The sequence below is a fragment of the Mytilus galloprovincialis genome, chromosome 6 (assembly GCF_965363235.1).
Source record: "Mytilus galloprovincialis chromosome 6, xbMytGall1.hap1.1, whole genome shotgun sequence".
Lineage (NCBI taxonomy): Eukaryota > Metazoa > Mollusca > Bivalvia > Mytilida > Mytilidae > Mytilus > Mytilus galloprovincialis.
Window position 1 is genome coordinate 53,849,762 of NC_134843.1, and position 19,517 is coordinate 53,869,278.

Sequence of the window (19,517 nt, forward strand, 5' to 3'; positions counted from 1 at the left end):
CAATCCGGATTTCTGACTGGCTGATAATAATGGTGAGGTATTCCGAGTGCTGTTTTATTTCTACATGAAATTCATTTCACATGATTGCATGTAGTTCCCATGAGAACTTTGCAACAATGCATTTAAAAAAAAATGAGAGCTTGAGTACAATTAATATCATGATTGGTTGATTGATTGATTGATTGATCGATTGTTGTTTCAACTCACTTTCATCACTAGTGTATTGTCTTGTGGCATCCAGTGTTTATTGATGAAAGAAGGTGGAATGTCGGGAGAGAACAACCGACCGTCAGAAAGAAAGTTAAAAATGCTACTAAATTAATTTCAGTGTACCTGTCACATGCGGGATGCGTTGGTATGGACGTACAGGACTAGTGATACATTATTTCAAACTACTTAATATAAACAATTCGAACAATAAATCCCCTCAGTCATACCATAGCTGTGGAATAACTATGAAATAATAGGAATTAAACATTTAGTTTTTGTAATTTTATAGTGTTGTAAAAGCAATGAGCAAATTAAAGTATGGAGTAATTCCGTCCAACGCTTTTACATGTATTCTCTTTAGAAAATACAAAAAGAAGCATTAAATTCTCGTTATGTAGACTTATCACTGAGTTTATAATTTAATGAGTAACACGACTATTGCCACATACATGTATCAGATGATCCGATTACACGTTTGAAGCACCTGGGACTATCCCCAGTTTTTGGTGGTATATGATACATTGATAAACTGCACAGTCTTGTTTTGTATTTAGAATACGGTTTTTATCTGTTTTCTATTTTGCTGTTGCTTTATCAGTTTATTTGCGGCATTTGATTTTGATCTCGTCAAAAATCAACAACCATTTTCCATATGTATTGACAAACATACATGACTGTTCCCATAAACATGGTAAATGGTGCTTAATTGACACAATTATTTTGAAACAGTCCGTTAACTCCATTTGACATGAGGAAATTATCTGTATAGCATTTAACAAATCCGCTATCTCTTGTATCAATTAATTGAAGTTAATAAATAATCCAATGCCAACGAAGAATTACAACATATATCTCTAGCCGTTAATAATAAAATACTTTCAATTGTTAGTTTCAAGATTTTATAACTATTGGTTAATTTACTCTACACATTAAAATGTGAGATCAGTACGAGAACATGATCTATTTATTTTTTTATTCATCGTTTTAAATATTTTAACATGTCTGTTTGTTTGGTCTCGAATTTTACTGACGATATTACCTAGATTTTCAAAATTATTACGTTCGAAATAAGATATTCCAACGTCAGAATGTTTATTTTATAATCATATTACTTGGTATACCCAATTAAAGGAAATGGAATATTTCAACTTCACAACTTATGCGTATCTCTAGAATAGAGTCTATCATGAATATACCCAACATTTCTTTGAATTTAGGTAGCAAAACAAACATTAAAAAAACAGAAACATATATTGTAAAAAAATAAAGCTATAATAGAAGTTGAATGTATGTCTATCAGTTTCAGCACCTAAACAGTGTTGCAAACAAGACATATGCATGCATTAATTTTGACATTTCAGAAATTAATTTAGTATATACATATATGCATTACCGTACAAAATGAACAACAAAATATAACAAATCTGTTTGTATAAGAAAGAAGATATAGTAGTATACCGATAATTAAACTAAGTTATACATAATAAGGAGGCTGTTAGCTCTTTTGTTTTAAAATGTCAAGCCTTTTTTTTTTTTAAAGAATGTGACAAATTGATAGAATACATATACTAGTAATGGATAACAATAAGAAATAAAATCAAAGTTTAGTGTCTTTGTTTTTAAGATAAAATCTATTGAAAATTTTACGGGAAATAATTCTCTTTATTTTTTTTTTCTACATTTGAGTTCGTCACCTTTTCCCAATCAATTCTTAAAAACAATCAAGGATTTTATAACATTTCAAAAATGGATGTTTAACCATCTGTGATAAAATAACGAAAAGAAAAATTTAAACGGGTTAGCGAGCAAAACTATATTTTGAAACGATTTGGACGTTTCATCCCCGAGGGTATCATCAGCCCACTAGTCAGCACTTCGGTGTTGACATGAATATCAATTACATGGTAATTTTTCTAAATTTCCTGTTTACAAAACTTTGAATTTTTCGAAAAAACTAAGGATTTCCTACCCTAGAAATATATTACCTTAGCCGTATTTGGCACAACTTAATTTTGGGTCCTCAATGCTATTCACCTGTGTACTTGTTTGGTTTTATAACTAAGTTGATCTGAGCGTCACTGACGAGTCTTATGTAGACGAAACGCGCGTCTGGCGTAAAAAATTATCATCCTGGTAGCTTTGATAACTTTTTGGATGTAACTAGAGGGTCCGGAAATCTAACATCCTTAATATACAAATCGACACAGAATAGCTTATTTTAATTAATTGTAAACAGATTGAGATCGGCCGTGTCGACTGGAAAATGGATAACTAATCCATCCTATACAGAGGGATGTAAATTTCATGAACTGAAAAATTATTCGGTTTTAACAAAGAAAAGTTTTCATTTAAAGACAGATGATCTTCTTTTGAATTTATATTGAATTATTTACAGATGTTGGTTTTCAATTGTTAATGGGAACTAGTTAATGACTTAAGCAAACATTACAAATTTAATTGTTATAGTGCGTATGATATATGGACAAAGACACTATATAATGAACAATATATTCTAAAAAAATGTATTAACGATTCGTTTTTTAAGATTTATAGAACTTGACCGACGCTATCATGGGAGTGACGACACTTCGAAATCATGGGTCTGTTGATATCAACAGACAACTACAACAACAAATATTTGATATGAATACAATAGATCAGCAATAACAAAGACGACAATATAATTGTTCTAAATGTACATTATCCATGGTTTATGGTTACTTGTCACACGAAACTATAAAAGTGTTTATGATCACTTATAGATAATTATACAGTTCAAATATGGTTCAGTTATTGTTTAAAATATCGTTATTACATTATAGATTATTTATTGTATAGTTTGTTTAGGGGTGTTTGTTTGGTTTTACTTATTTTGTTTTAACTGTTTTGATTGTTTTTATGTTTGTCTATTCTTTATAATTATCTATGTTGTTTTGTAGTTTTTGCTGCATTTATCTTTGAATATATCTTTCATGTTATTCAGACATACTATTTAAATTGTAAATTCGTGTTGTCAGAATTATTCATTTCGATAGTCTCTGTTAAAATTAAAGTCATTAAATGAACTGTCAAAATTCTCAAACGAGTTAAAATTTTAGTTTTTACTGGTTGAGTGACTACGTTTCACCATAAAACATTTTCTTGTGTTGCTCAGTCTATAGTTTCTGTTTTGAGTTTTGTGTACTATTGTTTGTATATTGGTCTTGGATCTTTAAGCCATGGCATTGTCAGTTTTTGTCGACCCTTCCCTCTGGTATCTTCTACATCTCGTGTACATAGACCTTCTTGTTAAAAAAAATTTTACATACATTTTTTTATCGAGTACTATTGAAAATTGTTTCCCAGTTGTACGCTTATTCGTCGACAGATTCGTCTATCTAGTACACAAATGTAGGTTTTGCAATGATCAAGTGAAATATAAAACTTTGTTGATAAACTAAAGATATCTAGACATTATGCTTGTTTTCCTGGTCTTTTGACACTAAAAAGGCATACATTTAAAGTTTCCTAAATTATTTATTTTAGTTGTCTGTCTCTTTGTTTGCAGATTATGTATTGTGCGAATATTGTAACGTAGCTGATAGACGGCAGACGACACATTCCTCAGCTTTGGAAAGCAGTAGCTTTCCGAACGGTAACTCATGTAACGGTGTAGATGGATTACACAGTCAGGATTATTTTGATGGGACATGTGTGCATACCACTAAGGAAACAGATCCCTGGTGGGAAGTCGATTTAGGAGACACCTATATAGTTGAATACATCAACATATCTGTACGATCAGATAGTTCTCACAATAATCACTATGGTAGGTAACAGCAATAAAGATTAAACCAAAACTACTGAAGAAGGGGGCCAAGGGTTTTTCCAATAAAGCCGTCTTCTAAGCATTTGAATTTAGCAAAATGTCCTTTGATACCATCTTATCGCTTGTATTTCCAGGGGTATTTTAAAATACCCGTCCAAACTTTCGTGCCACCTTTGCATCCGCGAATACAGGTTTTCCTGAACCAAACTTCACAGTTCAAAATCCGATCTGCATACTACTCTACACTTATAGAATAGAAAAATAGATCCTGACATGTGTCGATAAAATCTTCGTGAGCCGCTTGACAACATCAGATTATTACATGGCATTTTTAATATCAGATGCTTTATCAGTCCAAGAGCCTTAGGACTGGTAAATCCGATATAAAATATATATATCATATGCCCCAACAGAGGAAAAGAACAACATATTTTATTTTATATTTACGAGAAAAAAAAATCAACAAATCATAATGCACACTGTTTTGAAAAGTTAACATTTATAATAATTGTTTTGTACCCTACTTGAATTGTAATGATTTTCAGTTAAAAGCAGTTGTACGAAATTTGCAGAATATGGCCGGAATGACATGCGAAAATGTTACAAAAAGGCATGTGATAATGTTTGAAGCATGTAATAAATATGTCATATCAGCCCACTTAGCACCATTTCGAAATAATATGGAATTCACGTAAAGTTAATGCTTTTATCATACTGTAAATATTATATATTATTTGCTCTAAGTATATGATAAATATAAATTATAACATGGCATTTTTTAAATCAGACCCCTATTCAGCCCTTGGTCATGATATCAGCCCGAGCGCCGACAGGCTCTAGTGATGATTTTGACCATGCTAAGGGGTCTGACATGAACAATTACATGTTATATTCTTTTCATCATATACTTTAGTTTAAACATATTTATTTATAGTGGATTGGGAAACAAGTTTTGAAACTTATATTTTATCCCTTTCCACTTTGCGGGTGCGAGTGCTTCCTTGTAGCGGCATTAGCCTGCTCTTTTTCGAAATCTACAAGGGTGTCTTTAACGTTCAAGAGATATGGCTCTCTCTTAACACGGGTCAGCAATTTATCGTCCCCTTCCGACGGACTATCATCGTTTCCTCCAGACCATACTCGCTAATGGTGTCAAGGGAGAGCCGAAAATTCAGTTCCTGAAATTTTCATCTTAGACGGGAATTGAACCAGGAACCTTTGTGTTAGTAGTCCGAATATACGAATATATCATATACTTTAACCAAAACCATACAGACAATACAAAAATGTTATGTTAAACCTTATAAAATTCATTTATTGTATTTTTTGTTGTGCAATTTTTAAATAATATATTTTCTAGTTTTCGAATATTTGTTCCTTCATTTTACTTAGTTACTAAAATGTACCACTGAAGTTTTTTTTTCCCGAAATTTGCAGAATGAGATGTCTTTGCGATACTCTTAAGAAAGGTATGCGATAATAACTGGAAGCAGTTGATATAAACCGAAAATAGTTGATATATACCGGAAGCAGTTGATAACAAAAGTCATATCACATGGCTACAAATTTAATGTATAAATATATGTATAATTAAGTTTATCATGGGGTACATTATATACTAATGGATTTGCATCTCTCGATTTTGTCATGTGAAGATATATCTAAATATATATATATAATGTGCACAAAACATAAGCTCAAAAACTTCATTTAAGAAAAACAAGCATTAAAAATTTATTAAACATAATTGTATTGAATCAAAGATAAGACCAAAATACACTTAAATTTTTTTTTTTTAAATAAGCACTTTTACTATTACAGATGTGCTCATGTGTCTACAAGAAGCCTTATGTAGTCATTGTCGTCAAAGGACTATAACATACAATTAGTTCGTATATATATATAGACAATAACCTTTCAGTGTCTTTGAATATCAGCTGTATTTGTACGCGGCTAAGCAACAGGTGTAATGTAAGCTTCAGCGAGCTATTACTCCTGTTTTGAGCCGTGTCCTACAATTAAATGTTTATACTTTTTCCCGTCCCAATCATTGAATTTATTTTTTAAAGATATCGACATGACTTAAACATGACTTTAACGCGGACTGCAATGAAAACCCCAAATTAAATTGTGGTGTAAACAGTTATTAAACATAATCGTTTGCCCGCAACAGAAGCAGGATATTAAGAGACTTAATACGTGTTAAATGTCCACATGTATTAGTATAGTAGAAAGTTCGATTTTAGGATAAAAAGATATAATGTCAAATATTTCGTTTCTTTATCTTAAATAATCCATCCTTCTTCTTTCTTTAGAAAAATTCAGTAATGTAATGATAACAGTTGATGGTAATTATTGTGCTAATTATGCCGGACCACCAGAAAAGTCTACAATACACAATCCTATCACAATTACATGCCCATCTGGAACTTCTGGACGTGTCTTAAAAATGCTAAGACAGGTGTCTAACGATAATTTCCAATTCTGTGAAGTGAAAGTATTTGGTAAGTTGTATTCAATTTCGCTTTTCTTTATCTTCGTTTTCTTCAAATATCAAACAATTGAAAAACATACCGAAAAAATCATATAACATGCACTCTCGGGTAAATATTGTTGCTTTGAGACTTTGATTGGGTTTATTTGGTCAAATTTGGAGATGCAAAAACATTTAGGATAATCTTTCCATTTCAAATCATCTTTGATACCTCATCACCACAAGTGGATGCTACATTCATTGGTCCTTGGTCGTTTATCATCTTGAAAGCTAATATGTGACCATGACTGAGAAAATGGACCCAGACGAAGAAAATACATATTTTGATATATTTTGGATCCTAATTATCATAAATAACATTCTGTAAATATTTCAAGGGGAAAGTACAATTACAAAAAAAAAACATTTAAGATTCGTACGTTACATGTATTATAGAAATAAATTGACAAATTGAAGATATCATTTGAAAAATTCAAGACTTGTTCTTATATATATATATATGCGTATTTTTCCAAAATTGTTCATTCTATAATAAGACACCTTAAGTTTATTATTTGTTGCTTTAAAAGCTTAGCACGGCGAATTAAAAGATGTAATAACAGAATGGTCATCTCTGATTCTAAATATAGGATGACAATTAATCTGCCGACTTTATATGATATTTATTCCATAAATAAACAACAAACTTTTTTGCGTAGTAGACCAGTTATCACATTTCTTTTATTGTTTACCCTAGCATCCTGCAATAGCCAGATTCAAACAAATTAAAAAAAATATAATGTAGAAGTGAATTTTCAAAAGCTACTAAATTGTCGCGATATTTATATTTAAATTAAGAAATGTCAGGTGCAATATACTTGTGTCTTGTATTTACCTATTTTCCCCTATATGCTGTCCATCCTTTGATATATTTGATGCATGCATAATGTAAGTAATATGTGTTTGTTTTTATTTTTATTTTCATTTCAAGCTAATCTTACATCTTGTGCTGACCCTCCTGCGGATTGGGTGTGTGGCAGTTTATGCTATAATGCATTGGCAAAAACTAATACTTGTCCTGCAACATCTGCCACAGTAAATTCTGGTAACACTGGAACAGCTGGTAGTGGTGATTGTATGTGCCCATGTTCAAGTATTGGAACATCAGTTTTAATGAACGTTACAAAAGACGAGATGTTGGAACAGCTTTTAAAAATTATTGACGATATCAAAATTGATCCGGATCAAACGTCTTTAGCGAAAAGTAAATTTACAAGTGCTGAAGATAACAGACCTTCTGCACAAGCGATTGGTTCCATGGGTGTAATTGCATTGATTGGAGTCGTAGCTATTATAGTTCTTATGGATTTAGATAGGTATATAAAGGGTTTTAAAACGGTCAAGAAACTTTTAGTCAAATTGCGAAAATTGGCATTTGGTAAAAAGAAAAATTTGTAAAATTCTCTGCCTAAAAAAAAGAATTTCAGAGACGATTTGATTGATTTTCCACTATACGATGAAATGTTTACGTGTTCTTGATAAATTAAAACAGAAATATCTTCTTATTGTTTTTCTTTACAACTTGTTGGAGTGAATTACACATATGTTGATGTAAATAAAGTAAAATATTTGTATATGACGCTTTCGAAGGTTTTTTTAAGAATAACTTACTCGAACAATATCTTGACATTGTCGGACTTGTTCCTAAAGGAATGTTAGAAATACGTTTCCAGGTGTATATATAAAAAGAAAACGAAAACCACTTATGAACCACATCAACAAACGACAACTATTGAACATCAGATTCCTGACTTAGGACAGTTGCAAACAATAGCAACGGATTCAAACGTTTTAATGGTACCAAACCTTCACACTAAACTGAAACAATAGTGTAACATCACAACATAGAAAGACATCCTATAAAATATAAATTGAAATGACTTTACTCAATCAAATGACGTAGTAACACAAATGAACATACACTGAACGATGTACAATGTAAATACAAATTTAATTAAAATAAGGTTTGAATAATTAAAGTAAAAGTATTATACCGCTGTAAAATGCTAAACAATTTCAGAAAAACATCAACTTTGAAAAAAAATACCCCATTTGCACTTATCAATATAATACACAGGTAAATGAAAACAATTTCGTTGTTTATATAAAAAAGAAGATGTGGTATGATTGCCAATGAGACATATATCCACAAAAGACCAAAATGACACAGACATTAACATTTATAGGTCACCGTACGGCCTTCAACAATGAGCAAAGCCCATACCGCATAGTCAGCTATAAAGGCCGAGATAAGACAATGTAAAACAATTCAAACGAGAAAACTAACGGCCTTATTTATGTAAAAAAAATGAACGAAAAACAAATATGTAACACATAAACAAACGACAACCACTGAATATACAGGCTCCTGACTTGGGACAGGCACAGTATACTTCTATCTGAATAACCTTCCGTTTAAGAACACCAAGAAACTTTATCAATAAAACTATTCTAAAACTTGATACATGTGGGATTAATATCAACAATAAAACTATAAAATTGGGGCTCGATAAAACTTCGTGTTCTTCATGTACAGGTGCCAGAAGTCTGATGTATATGTGACAGTGATTATGTAGAATCCCTGAAATTTTCAGGGATTATGTAGAATCATTGGCCAGTTCAGGTATTATATATACCCACTAAAATGTTCAGGGATTATGTATAATCACTAGAAAAAACGTCAGGGATAATACATAATAACTGAAATGAAGAAATAGTTTTTTTATAAAGAAAATGAATAAAAGTCAAATATTTCATGCAATAAAATCATATTAAAACAGCATTACACTGTATAAACATAAATTGTAAAATGTTAAGCACAAAATATCTAAATGATAACCCTATGTTTTTAAATGTTAGGCACAATTTTTTAAAATGTTAAACACTATATATTAAAATAATATGTTTCACATCTGTTTTGAACACCATATCCACATTTCCGAAAACATTTTCCTTCACATATCGAATTAGATATTACGACCCGCCTAAGAGAAATAAAGTGTTCAGTAAAGACATCTGTAGGTACACCCCAAAAAAAGGAATGAGCAACCTCGAACCGGCTTGAGCAAGATACCATGTTTGTATGATTTGGGTCACTAAGGCGATAGCCCTTTTCAGACTTTTGGTGAACAATTACCATTATGTTTTTTTTTTGTTCCCTTTCCTTTTTTACCCTGTGAATTTGCTATAAAAATATTACACCAAATGCCAGATTCTTCTAAAATATTGTTGATACTGTCAATCCTTAGTTTTTTTCTATCCATTTAGATGCGTAAGTTCTCTCTATTTGAATTTCTTGTTCATTTGAAAGAAAAAAAGCAATAAACAGATGTTCCAGAATCTTCTTCACCATTTATTTTACATGTATCACAAATAACATATTCCGTGGATTTACAAATAGAACATGAATATCCATTTGAGCTGGCTTTTAATAAACAAACAATACATGTAAAGTTATCGCTATAAAGGGAATCTTGATATTATCAATTTTGAAGACTTCAACTTTATCTCGAGACCCTGTGTTGGTTGTATCTTTAAGATTATCCTCTGTGTTTAAAAGCAGAACTACAAATGTATTTGATCTGACAAATAATATGAAAGTAAAACTTATAATTTGTCTATATATTTTTTTATCCAACAAAGGATCCTTAAATTATTCATAATCCCTGAAATTATATTAGGGAATTTGTAGAATAATTATGTAAAATTACTGGTCATTTTCAGGGATTATATATAATTACCAATGAATTTAGTGATTCTACATATTCCCTGAAACATCACGGATTCTACATAATCCCTGATTATACAAATTCACTCTAACAGATGTATATACAGTAAAAAGGGAGAAAGGAAATAACTTGTATGTTCATAGTACAAAGAAGTGAAAATTTATAGTAATTTCAAACACTTTCAAAGCTTGTATATATACTAGATATACGTCAACATTAAATTACAAAACAAGAATGTTTCCATAGTACACGGATGCCCGATTCGCACTATCATTTTACATGTTTAGTGGACCGTGAAATTGGGGTCATTACTTTAATTTGGCATTAAATTAGAAAGATCATATCATAACATGTGTACTAAGTTTCAAGTTGATTGCACTTCAACTTCATCAAAAACTAACTTGAACAAAAACTTTAACCAAAACTTTAACCTGAGCTTCGTACTATCTTTTTCTTTGGTCAGTGAACCGTGAAATCGGGGTCAAAACTTTAATTTGGCATTAAGATTAGAAAGATAATATCATGGAAAACATGTTCTAAGTTTCAAGTTGATTGGACTTCAACTTCATCAAAAACTACCATGAATCAAAACTTCACCCTGAGGCGGGACGAATGGACGCACGGACGAACAAACGAACGGACGAACGGTCGCACAGACCAGAAAAAATAATGCCCCTCTACTATCGTAGGTGGGGCATAAAAATCATTACAATTAGTATCAAAAGTCAAATTAACAAGAAAGTACGATTTGCGAGTAGTCGCAGTTAATGAATTGCTGATAAAACCAAAAAAGGACCTGCAGTGATGCTCGAGGCTTATATATAAACAAACCAGGAGAGGACAAAAGTATTTATACATATTGCTTACAGCAAATGAAAAACATCAGTGATAGATGTAAAGAGTTACATACATGTAAATGTAACAGACAGCAATAGTAACAATAACTCATGAGAGAAGCTCTAGCTGAGTGAATAAGAGTTTTAAAAAATTCAAATGATTATCTCTCTGAATAAAGCTGTACTAGTGTATAAAGATACTTTAAAAAAATCAGTTTAACTGTGGTCCAGGACATCTGATCTAAATTGAATTACCTCCTTCTAGTCGCTTGCTTGGATGATCTCAATATATATGAGAAATACACCGAGATGCTACCATCAAGGACGATCGTTCCGAAAGCAGGCGTATCGACTAAGATGTAGTTCCATTAATAATAATTAATAACCAAAAGACAAACAAATTTTTTCGTTAAATAATCAAGAATTTTCTCAATATACTGCTGAAATTTACCCCAAGGAACTTATTTTAAATAAATTAAATTCAAACGGTTATAACTGTCCTTTCCTGGATTTAGATATTTCGGTTTTAAACGGGAAACTCCACACTTAAATTAACGACAAAAGGGACGATTTTCCGTTCCCTATTGTTAATTTTCCATTTTTAGATGGTGATGTTCCATTGACACCATCTTACAGAGTTTATATTTCACAGCTCGTTCGCTCTCCCGTGTCCGTTGTGACGTTTTTGATTTTAACGAACATTGCCTTCGTGAAAATCAAAAACGTCACAATGTATTACTGGTAAATTATTAAACCAGGGATATCGTTACCATAAATTACTTAAAAACTTACTAAATTTGCCCATAGATATAAAGATTTGGTTTTGAAGTTTGGTTGTACCTGTAGAAAACTTGTTTCAAACGGGATAGCACATCATAATTTTTACAGAAACGTTGTTAACCGTGTCCGAAAATTTAGAAATGATCCATGTAAACTTATCGCTCCATTTAATAAACTTATTCTAAAAGGTTACCAATTTAACACTGTAATAAGATCATTGAATATTGTTTTTATTGGCAGAAATATTGATTTTGTTATCAGTAAATTAAAAGCAAACTAAATATTACTAGTATGTTATAAACATATACACATTCATGGATTTACAATCTGTCGATACCTGTAACTTGGCATTGCACAAGATCATGTTTTTCTCTTACTGTTTATGACGTCTTTACACTAAATCCATTGGATGTTGGATGTGTACGGATTGATAATTTAGTCTCAGATGCATGATTTTTTATTAGTTGTTAGTGGCTTTGAACTAGCTGTCAGATAACTGCGAGTACTCTCAGATCTGTTCCTAGTGTCTTTTTGTTGTCGGGATGTACAAGTACCCGGCCACGTCCACTTGTATTTATGTACATCTGATGAGTTAAGTCTTTTTCAACTGATTTTTATAGTTCGTTCTTATGATGTACTGTTATACCACTGTCCCAGGTTAGGGGAGGGTTGGGATCCCATTAAAATGTTTAACCCTGCCACATTATGTTTTTATGTGCCTGTCCCAAGTCAGAAGCCTGTAATTCAGTGGTTGTCGTTTGTTTATGTGTTACATATTAGTTTTTCGCTCATTTTTATATAAAATAAAGGCCGTTAGTTTTCTCGTTTGAATTGTTTTACATTGTCATTTCGGGGCCTTTTATAGCTGACTATGCGGTATGGGCTTTGCTCATTGTTGAAGGCCGTACGGTGACCTATAGTTGATAATTTCTGTGTCATTTTGGCCTCATCTTCTTTTTTATAAACACAAAAAAAACTTGTGTTCGATAAATCTTTTATTTAAAACTTGTTAAATTAGTGTGTTCAATTCTAGGTTAACAGAAATCTGCCCCAAACATTTGGAAGTTTACTTGATCATTAATACTTTACATCTACTCTACAGTTAAACATGGATTGTCTATTCTATAATGATAACGTGAATAAACCTGTAACAGTCTATAATTACAGAATGAACATTTTAGAATTAATTCTATCAAAATCAATGGGATAAAACTTTAGTTTCTAGATTTTGAAAACAAACAGAAGTGGCAAAAAAAAAACAAACAAAGATGAAATAAAATAATACCGTTCCAAAGACAATGAAAGAATTATATCTTAAACTGTCACCAAACATTAAAGAACTTTAGCGCAACCATATAATCTTGTTGACATACAGTGTTAGCATCGGCTTTATCTCCAGGTTTTTATTTATTGACAACGTCTTGAATAGTGCATTATGATATGATCGTTAACCTTCAACGTAAATATATCAAAATACAGGAAACCTTTATGTCGTGGTTCATAATGTCTATAAACAGACAGGTATTTAATTTCAAGACACAGTAACGTTACACGTATCATAAAGCCAGTTTATTTAATGAAGTTACATTAAAAATACATGTTAATTGGAAACATAATTTGTATCGAATTCAATCATTTTTATTTTGGAACTGAATGTAACAAAATATAAACGAATTACTGTATTCCAGGTATGAAGTAAGGTTTTATTGCAATAAACTTCTTACTTTTAACTAAACCTGAAGCATCACGATCACATTTATTACATGTTACACTACATAAGAAGCAGCCAGTGTAACAATATTTACGTTATTACGTCACAGATTAGAGTTGATTGTTCATTAACGTCATTTACACCGATTGGACTTGGTCAACTTGTATCAATCATTTATAAAAAGGACTTAAAATTGGTCAATTTAAAGATTACCGTTCAGAAAAAACACTATATATGAGTGTTTCCTAATCATGTAAATACAATTTGTTTTGAAAATTCTACTGTGATTATGTTTGTTTTTCTATTATTGTCTAATGAAATGAAGCAAAACGAAATAAAGGAGAAACGAGATAAATACTGCATCTATAGCAAATGTAAATACTCTTGATTTCAGATAATTATCAGACAATTCGAAATAAACAAAGTCAATGTTTAATGGATCGTTTCCTGTTGCTGAACGGTAAACTAAATACACGAGTAAAACCCCAGTTATAACTTTTACAATCCGCATTCCATGTGGTATAGCAGGAAACTTTATTTTTTGTTTACTGGAATGAGTTATGTAAAACACGTCATTGTGATTTCTAATTAAATCCTGAAGAAATATGATTGAGTCAGTATGTCGACATTCAAAGAGACCCGCTGGAGGAAAAGCTTTGAATATGAATGAAAGAGGATCAAACCCACAAAAATGATTGCACTGGTTCGAATTTATCCAACAGGAGATTAGATGTGTTAATAACCATAATATTAATAATTGCAGGAAGCATTCAAAGAAAAAATTACAGCAGCTCTTTTAATATTATCATTTTGATAGATAACGATGACCCCAATACTTCACTAAGTAAATTTCCTATCTCGTAAAAGAACTTCGGTGTTATATGGGGAACTCCGCGGTGATAGAATAATATTGCTCTCTTGGAAACATTTGATATCTACCATTTATCACAGGAATACGGGAGTTATGTTCATTTTCAGCTAAAATGGCAATATTTCCAGCATCATCACATTCAACAGTTTCCATTAAGCTGATAACAATTTTGATGTAGTACTTGAAAAATCCGTTATATTCATGTAAAACATCTCTAAGATAAGATATGTACAAAAATATTAAAGGCACCCATATCTGAATTGAGAGAATCCATATTATATAGTCATTGTATAAATAAACAAAGTGCTGTAAAAACCTACGTATTAAATTTACACTTATAAGCAAATATATCCACAAAATTGTTCTAAGTGTCCAATACACAACATTGGACCAGTAAATGTTCAATAAATAACATATTAATGCCAAAAGTATAAAAACTGTTAAAATGTTATTTCCCAATTTATGATGGCAACAAACCAAAACAACACATAAAACACATGAAAGGGAATACCGATTCACGTTAACATGATTAACTGTAAGCTTACGTCTCTAAATATCATATTATTTCCTTAAGAACAGTTCTATGAATAGTATCATACAGCACAGTTAACTTGTTTGACATTTTAAACAAAAGTAATGACAGGCACAAAGTCATTGCTGTCATCAAGATTGACAATTAAAATGCTTCAGAAGGCTCTGGGAGAAATTTTACATTATTGGAGAAACATTTGACCAAACATTAAATCAGACATATAATAAAAAGTAATACACAATAAAATACAGAAATGAATTTTCCTCGTTGGAATCAAACAAGTCAGTCGCATTGGATAAAATATGAAGCGTAGTGAATGTTGTAAAAAAACTGCTACCTATTACAGATATTTTTCTAAACCATGCTCTTTCTAAAATGTATGTTGTCAACATATCCATGCATGATGTGTTTGTCGATATAAGTAATGGGTTACAAAGATAAGTTGAAAAACGCCTTGTATATCTATAAATGAAGCGATACAGTATCTTAGCTTCGAATGCTTTTCCTGTAAAAAGCCATCTTTTTCACAACTAGATATGAGTATAAAATGTAAAATGGCAACTTAAACAACATCCAGTTCTTGGCGTATGACTGTCTATCCTCGGTTATATATATATATATATCGTTTTCAGATAATTGTTGACTTATTGAAAGATTGTGATGATAGTGTTCACTTGAAAAAATATATGTATTCCTGGAACAAAGTTGAACGCGGTCATAAAGATAACCACTTCATTTAGCAACAATGTGCAGTTTGATTCTTGTGAAGCAAATAACAGTTTATGCAATGCAGTTTTTTCTTACTAAGATAATCATCAATAATATGATGTACAGAAAATAGGGTACTAGGTAATCTATTCAGAACAATTGATTCTTTTCATTCATTTTGATTTCATCCTTAAAGCTACATAATGTTACATGTTCATTGTTGCGGATGTTTATATTACGTTTAATTCCCTTTAAAAGATTTTGAGATATACTCTTATAGATATAGGTTCTGTGTTCCATTTGTTCATCGTGTGCAATATGATGATGATTTGTAGGTTGAAACCAAATAAAACAATCCACTAACATAACGGTATTATTGTCGTATATGTCAGAACTCAATACATTACTCAACGTTCTCAAAAGAAAAATCTTCATATTCTATTAAGGTTATCCTCGTTTGTCGAGTACAAGATGGTGGTTTAAAAAATGAGCAAAGTTCAGTTTTCCAAAGATCAATGTCTAAAGGGTTCTGTCGATATCTGTTTATCCAGTGTCCCAAGCACGATACTTCATTGTCACACTTAATCAAAGTATTTATCACAGACAATAACACAATTATTGCTCCCACATACAATACTAAAAAGAATAACAGTATAAATAATACTACCATAAAGGACGAATTAGCTAGACTTTCAGGAAAATGCTTGGCTCAAGTTAAAAGAAATATAGTTAGATTGTGCAGGTTGTATGGGTATACGACTGTATAATGTAAAAGTCAAACTCTATCGTTTAGTTCATTTGCAAATACATTTTGTAGGCAATTTTTACAAATTAGATTTTCCTAGTTGAGAATAAATATTACGTTATCTAAACAATTAACCCTTCTATATATGTTTCTTTCCAAGAAATGCAATACTGATAATTAACAAATTAAGGCGAATATTGATGTTTTCATTATATGTATTCTATTATCTCCATTATCCTATTATAATGGGGAAATTCAAACATGCGCGAACAATGTAGACTGATTTGTAAACAAATACAAAATAAATGACTTGTGTAATAATAGTATGTTTTTTTTATCCCTTTTGAATATCTTAGATTATGCCGTGTTCACACTAATAACTGTAAAACCTTTAGAACCAAGAAAAGATTTTTTCACTAAGATTAATAGACGTCAGAATAGGTTAAAACTTTATATATTTATAAAACCTAGTGTTTGGTGGGGTTCGAGTTGCTTATACTTTAGTTTCTATTTTGTGTCATGTGTATTATTGTTTATCTGTTTTTCTTTTTCATTTTTAGCCATGACGTTGTCAGTTTATTTTCTATTTATGAGTTTGATTGTCTCTCTGGTATCTTTCGTCCCTCTTTTAACATATTATTGGTTTTTCTTTAATATTTATATTTGGCAAAATTAAACCAAACTGACTGCTACATGAAAAAGGAAAATAGTGTTTCAATATATCGCTTTTCTAAGTGTTTCAGACGAAAGCAAATTCATATTTGAATTGTATGTCAAAATTGGAGTTAATGCCCTCTGGAATTTAACATATTCATATTTTGCTTTCATCCATCGCTTTTATGCACTTTCATATTGAAAGGTTTTAAATAAGATATAATTTCTTACCTCTTTTACCTTGTTTGTCTTTTCTTCTCCTGTTCATAATGAAACTGAAATGAATTACATAATGAACTTTTTCTACTGCCCAATTTCCTTTAATTGCATAGTAGCAAACAAAACATCTATTTTTCAATTATTTCAATAGTTATCAAAGGTACCAGGATTATCATTTAATACACCATGAGGACGCGCGTGTAGTCTACATAAGACTCATCAGTGACGCTCAGATCAAAATAGTAATAAAGCAAAACAAGTACTTAGTTGAAGAGCATTGAGGACCCAAAATTTTAAAACGTTGCAAAACGTTGTGCCAAATACGGCTAATGTAATCTATTCCTGGAATAAATAAATCCTTAGTTTTCGAGAAATTCAAAGTTTTGTAACAGTTAATTTATAAAAATGACCATACAATTGATATTCGTGTCAACATCGAAGTGCTGACTACTGGGCTGGTGATATCCTTAGGGACGAGACGTCCACCTGCAGTGGCATCGACAAAGTTGTGAAAAAAGTTATCAAAGGTACCAGCATTATAATTTAATACGCCAGACGTGTTTCGAGTGTTTCTTCTTTCATGCACATATTTAATTATTGTAAATGCGTATTTGTTGTACAGTAAATGTATAATTTGCTTATCAAATAATTCAAAGTTCTAATGTATGTCTGTTTTCTTACAAACCGTCATAGATTCTTACCTGTTTACATGTTTTAGTCATAACCTCAAGAACAAGATTGAAATGTAAATGTCGATATAAATTCAGGTCGAAAGGAGCTCTGTATATAAGTGTTTGTACGTATGTGTAAAACCTTAATGACTGTTCAACTTAAGCTTTGAAACTTTATTAAACGACACACTCTGTAATGTTCTTTCTCCATGTCTTGTGTATGTTGTTAAAAGAGGGACGAAAGATACCAAAGGGACAGTCAAACTCATAAATCTAAAACAAACTGACAACGCCATGGCTAAAAATGAAAAAGACAAACAGAAAAACAATAGTACACATGACACAACATAGAAAACTAAAGAATAAACAACACGAACCCCACCAAAAACTAGGGGTGATCTCAGGTGCTCCGGAAGGGTAAGCAGATCCTGCTCCACATGTGGCACCCGTCGTGTTGCTTATGTGATTACAAATCCGGTTAACATGCTTTTCTTATCATCAAAAAATACAGCATATATTTCACTTGTCCCGTCTGTCATAGAGCTATCTTTTTTATGTAACATATTTGATTATGCATAATTAGTTTATATAATATTGTTTAAACAGTACTGTTCTTTCTTTTGACAAATTATCATTTTATTACATGTATTAGTGCAATGTACTTATTTAAATCCGAAATTAAACAAAAGGCGAATACATATCAATAAACCAGATGTACATCCGGTTTATCCACTAGCATGTATATATAATGTTTAATATCAGCAGAAAATGTCACAATATATACTCGCGACTGAAAAGTTAATACACATGGCATCTATTAAAAATTAAAATAACAAAAATACCGAACTCCATGAAAAATTCTAAATAAAGGCAACAGTAGTATACTGCTGTTCAAAACTCATAAATCCATGGACAAAAAACAAAATCGGGGTAACAAACTAAAACTGAGGGAAACGCTTTAAATATAAGAGGAGAACAACGACACAACATTAAAATGTAACACACACAGAAACGGACTAAGCATTAGACAAAATCCTATGAGAATAACGAATATAACATCAAAACCAAATACATGAATTTGGGATAGATAAGTAACGTGACACATCTTATAGTAATGTGAATTCACACTCCAAATATAAGAGAAAACACAACGTTTAAATGTAACACACACAGAAACGAACTATAATATAACAATGGCCATAATCCTGACTTGGTACAGGACATTTTTAAAGGGAAAAATGATGGGTTAAACCTGGTTTTGTGGCATGCCAAACCTCCCTGAAAGTCCATAATCAAATGGCTTAATTCATTTTCTTTCAAGCATACAATATTTGTTTTCCTTCAACTTTTTAAGCTAAAATTAAAAACTAATGAACTAGACCTTTTCAATAATATATATACATATATATGGATATTTATTCTGAAACAGTATGTTCGTTGACATTGAAGCCCTGAATGAAGACTTTGGTAGGTTAAATTTGCGTTCGGTTGACAAAAAAATATCTATGATG

The 19,517-nt window shown here is 31.2% G+C and overlaps 1 protein-coding gene across 1 annotated transcript in view; it reads left to right on the plus strand.

Moving 5' to 3' along the window:
- Positions 1-8,052, plus strand: part of LOC143079895 (uncharacterized) — a 43,244-nt gene extending 35,192 nt beyond the window's left edge. The window contains exons 3-5 of the mRNA XM_076255520.1: positions 3,758-4,018; positions 6,334-6,522; positions 7,483-8,052. Of these exons, the coding sequence (XP_076111635.1) occupies positions 3,758-4,018; positions 6,334-6,522; positions 7,483-7,949 (917 nt within the window). The 3' untranslated portion in view covers positions 7,950-8,052. The remainder of the gene's footprint in view (positions 1-3,757; positions 4,019-6,333; positions 6,523-7,482) is intronic.
- Positions 8,053-19,517: the final 11,465 nt, after the last annotated feature.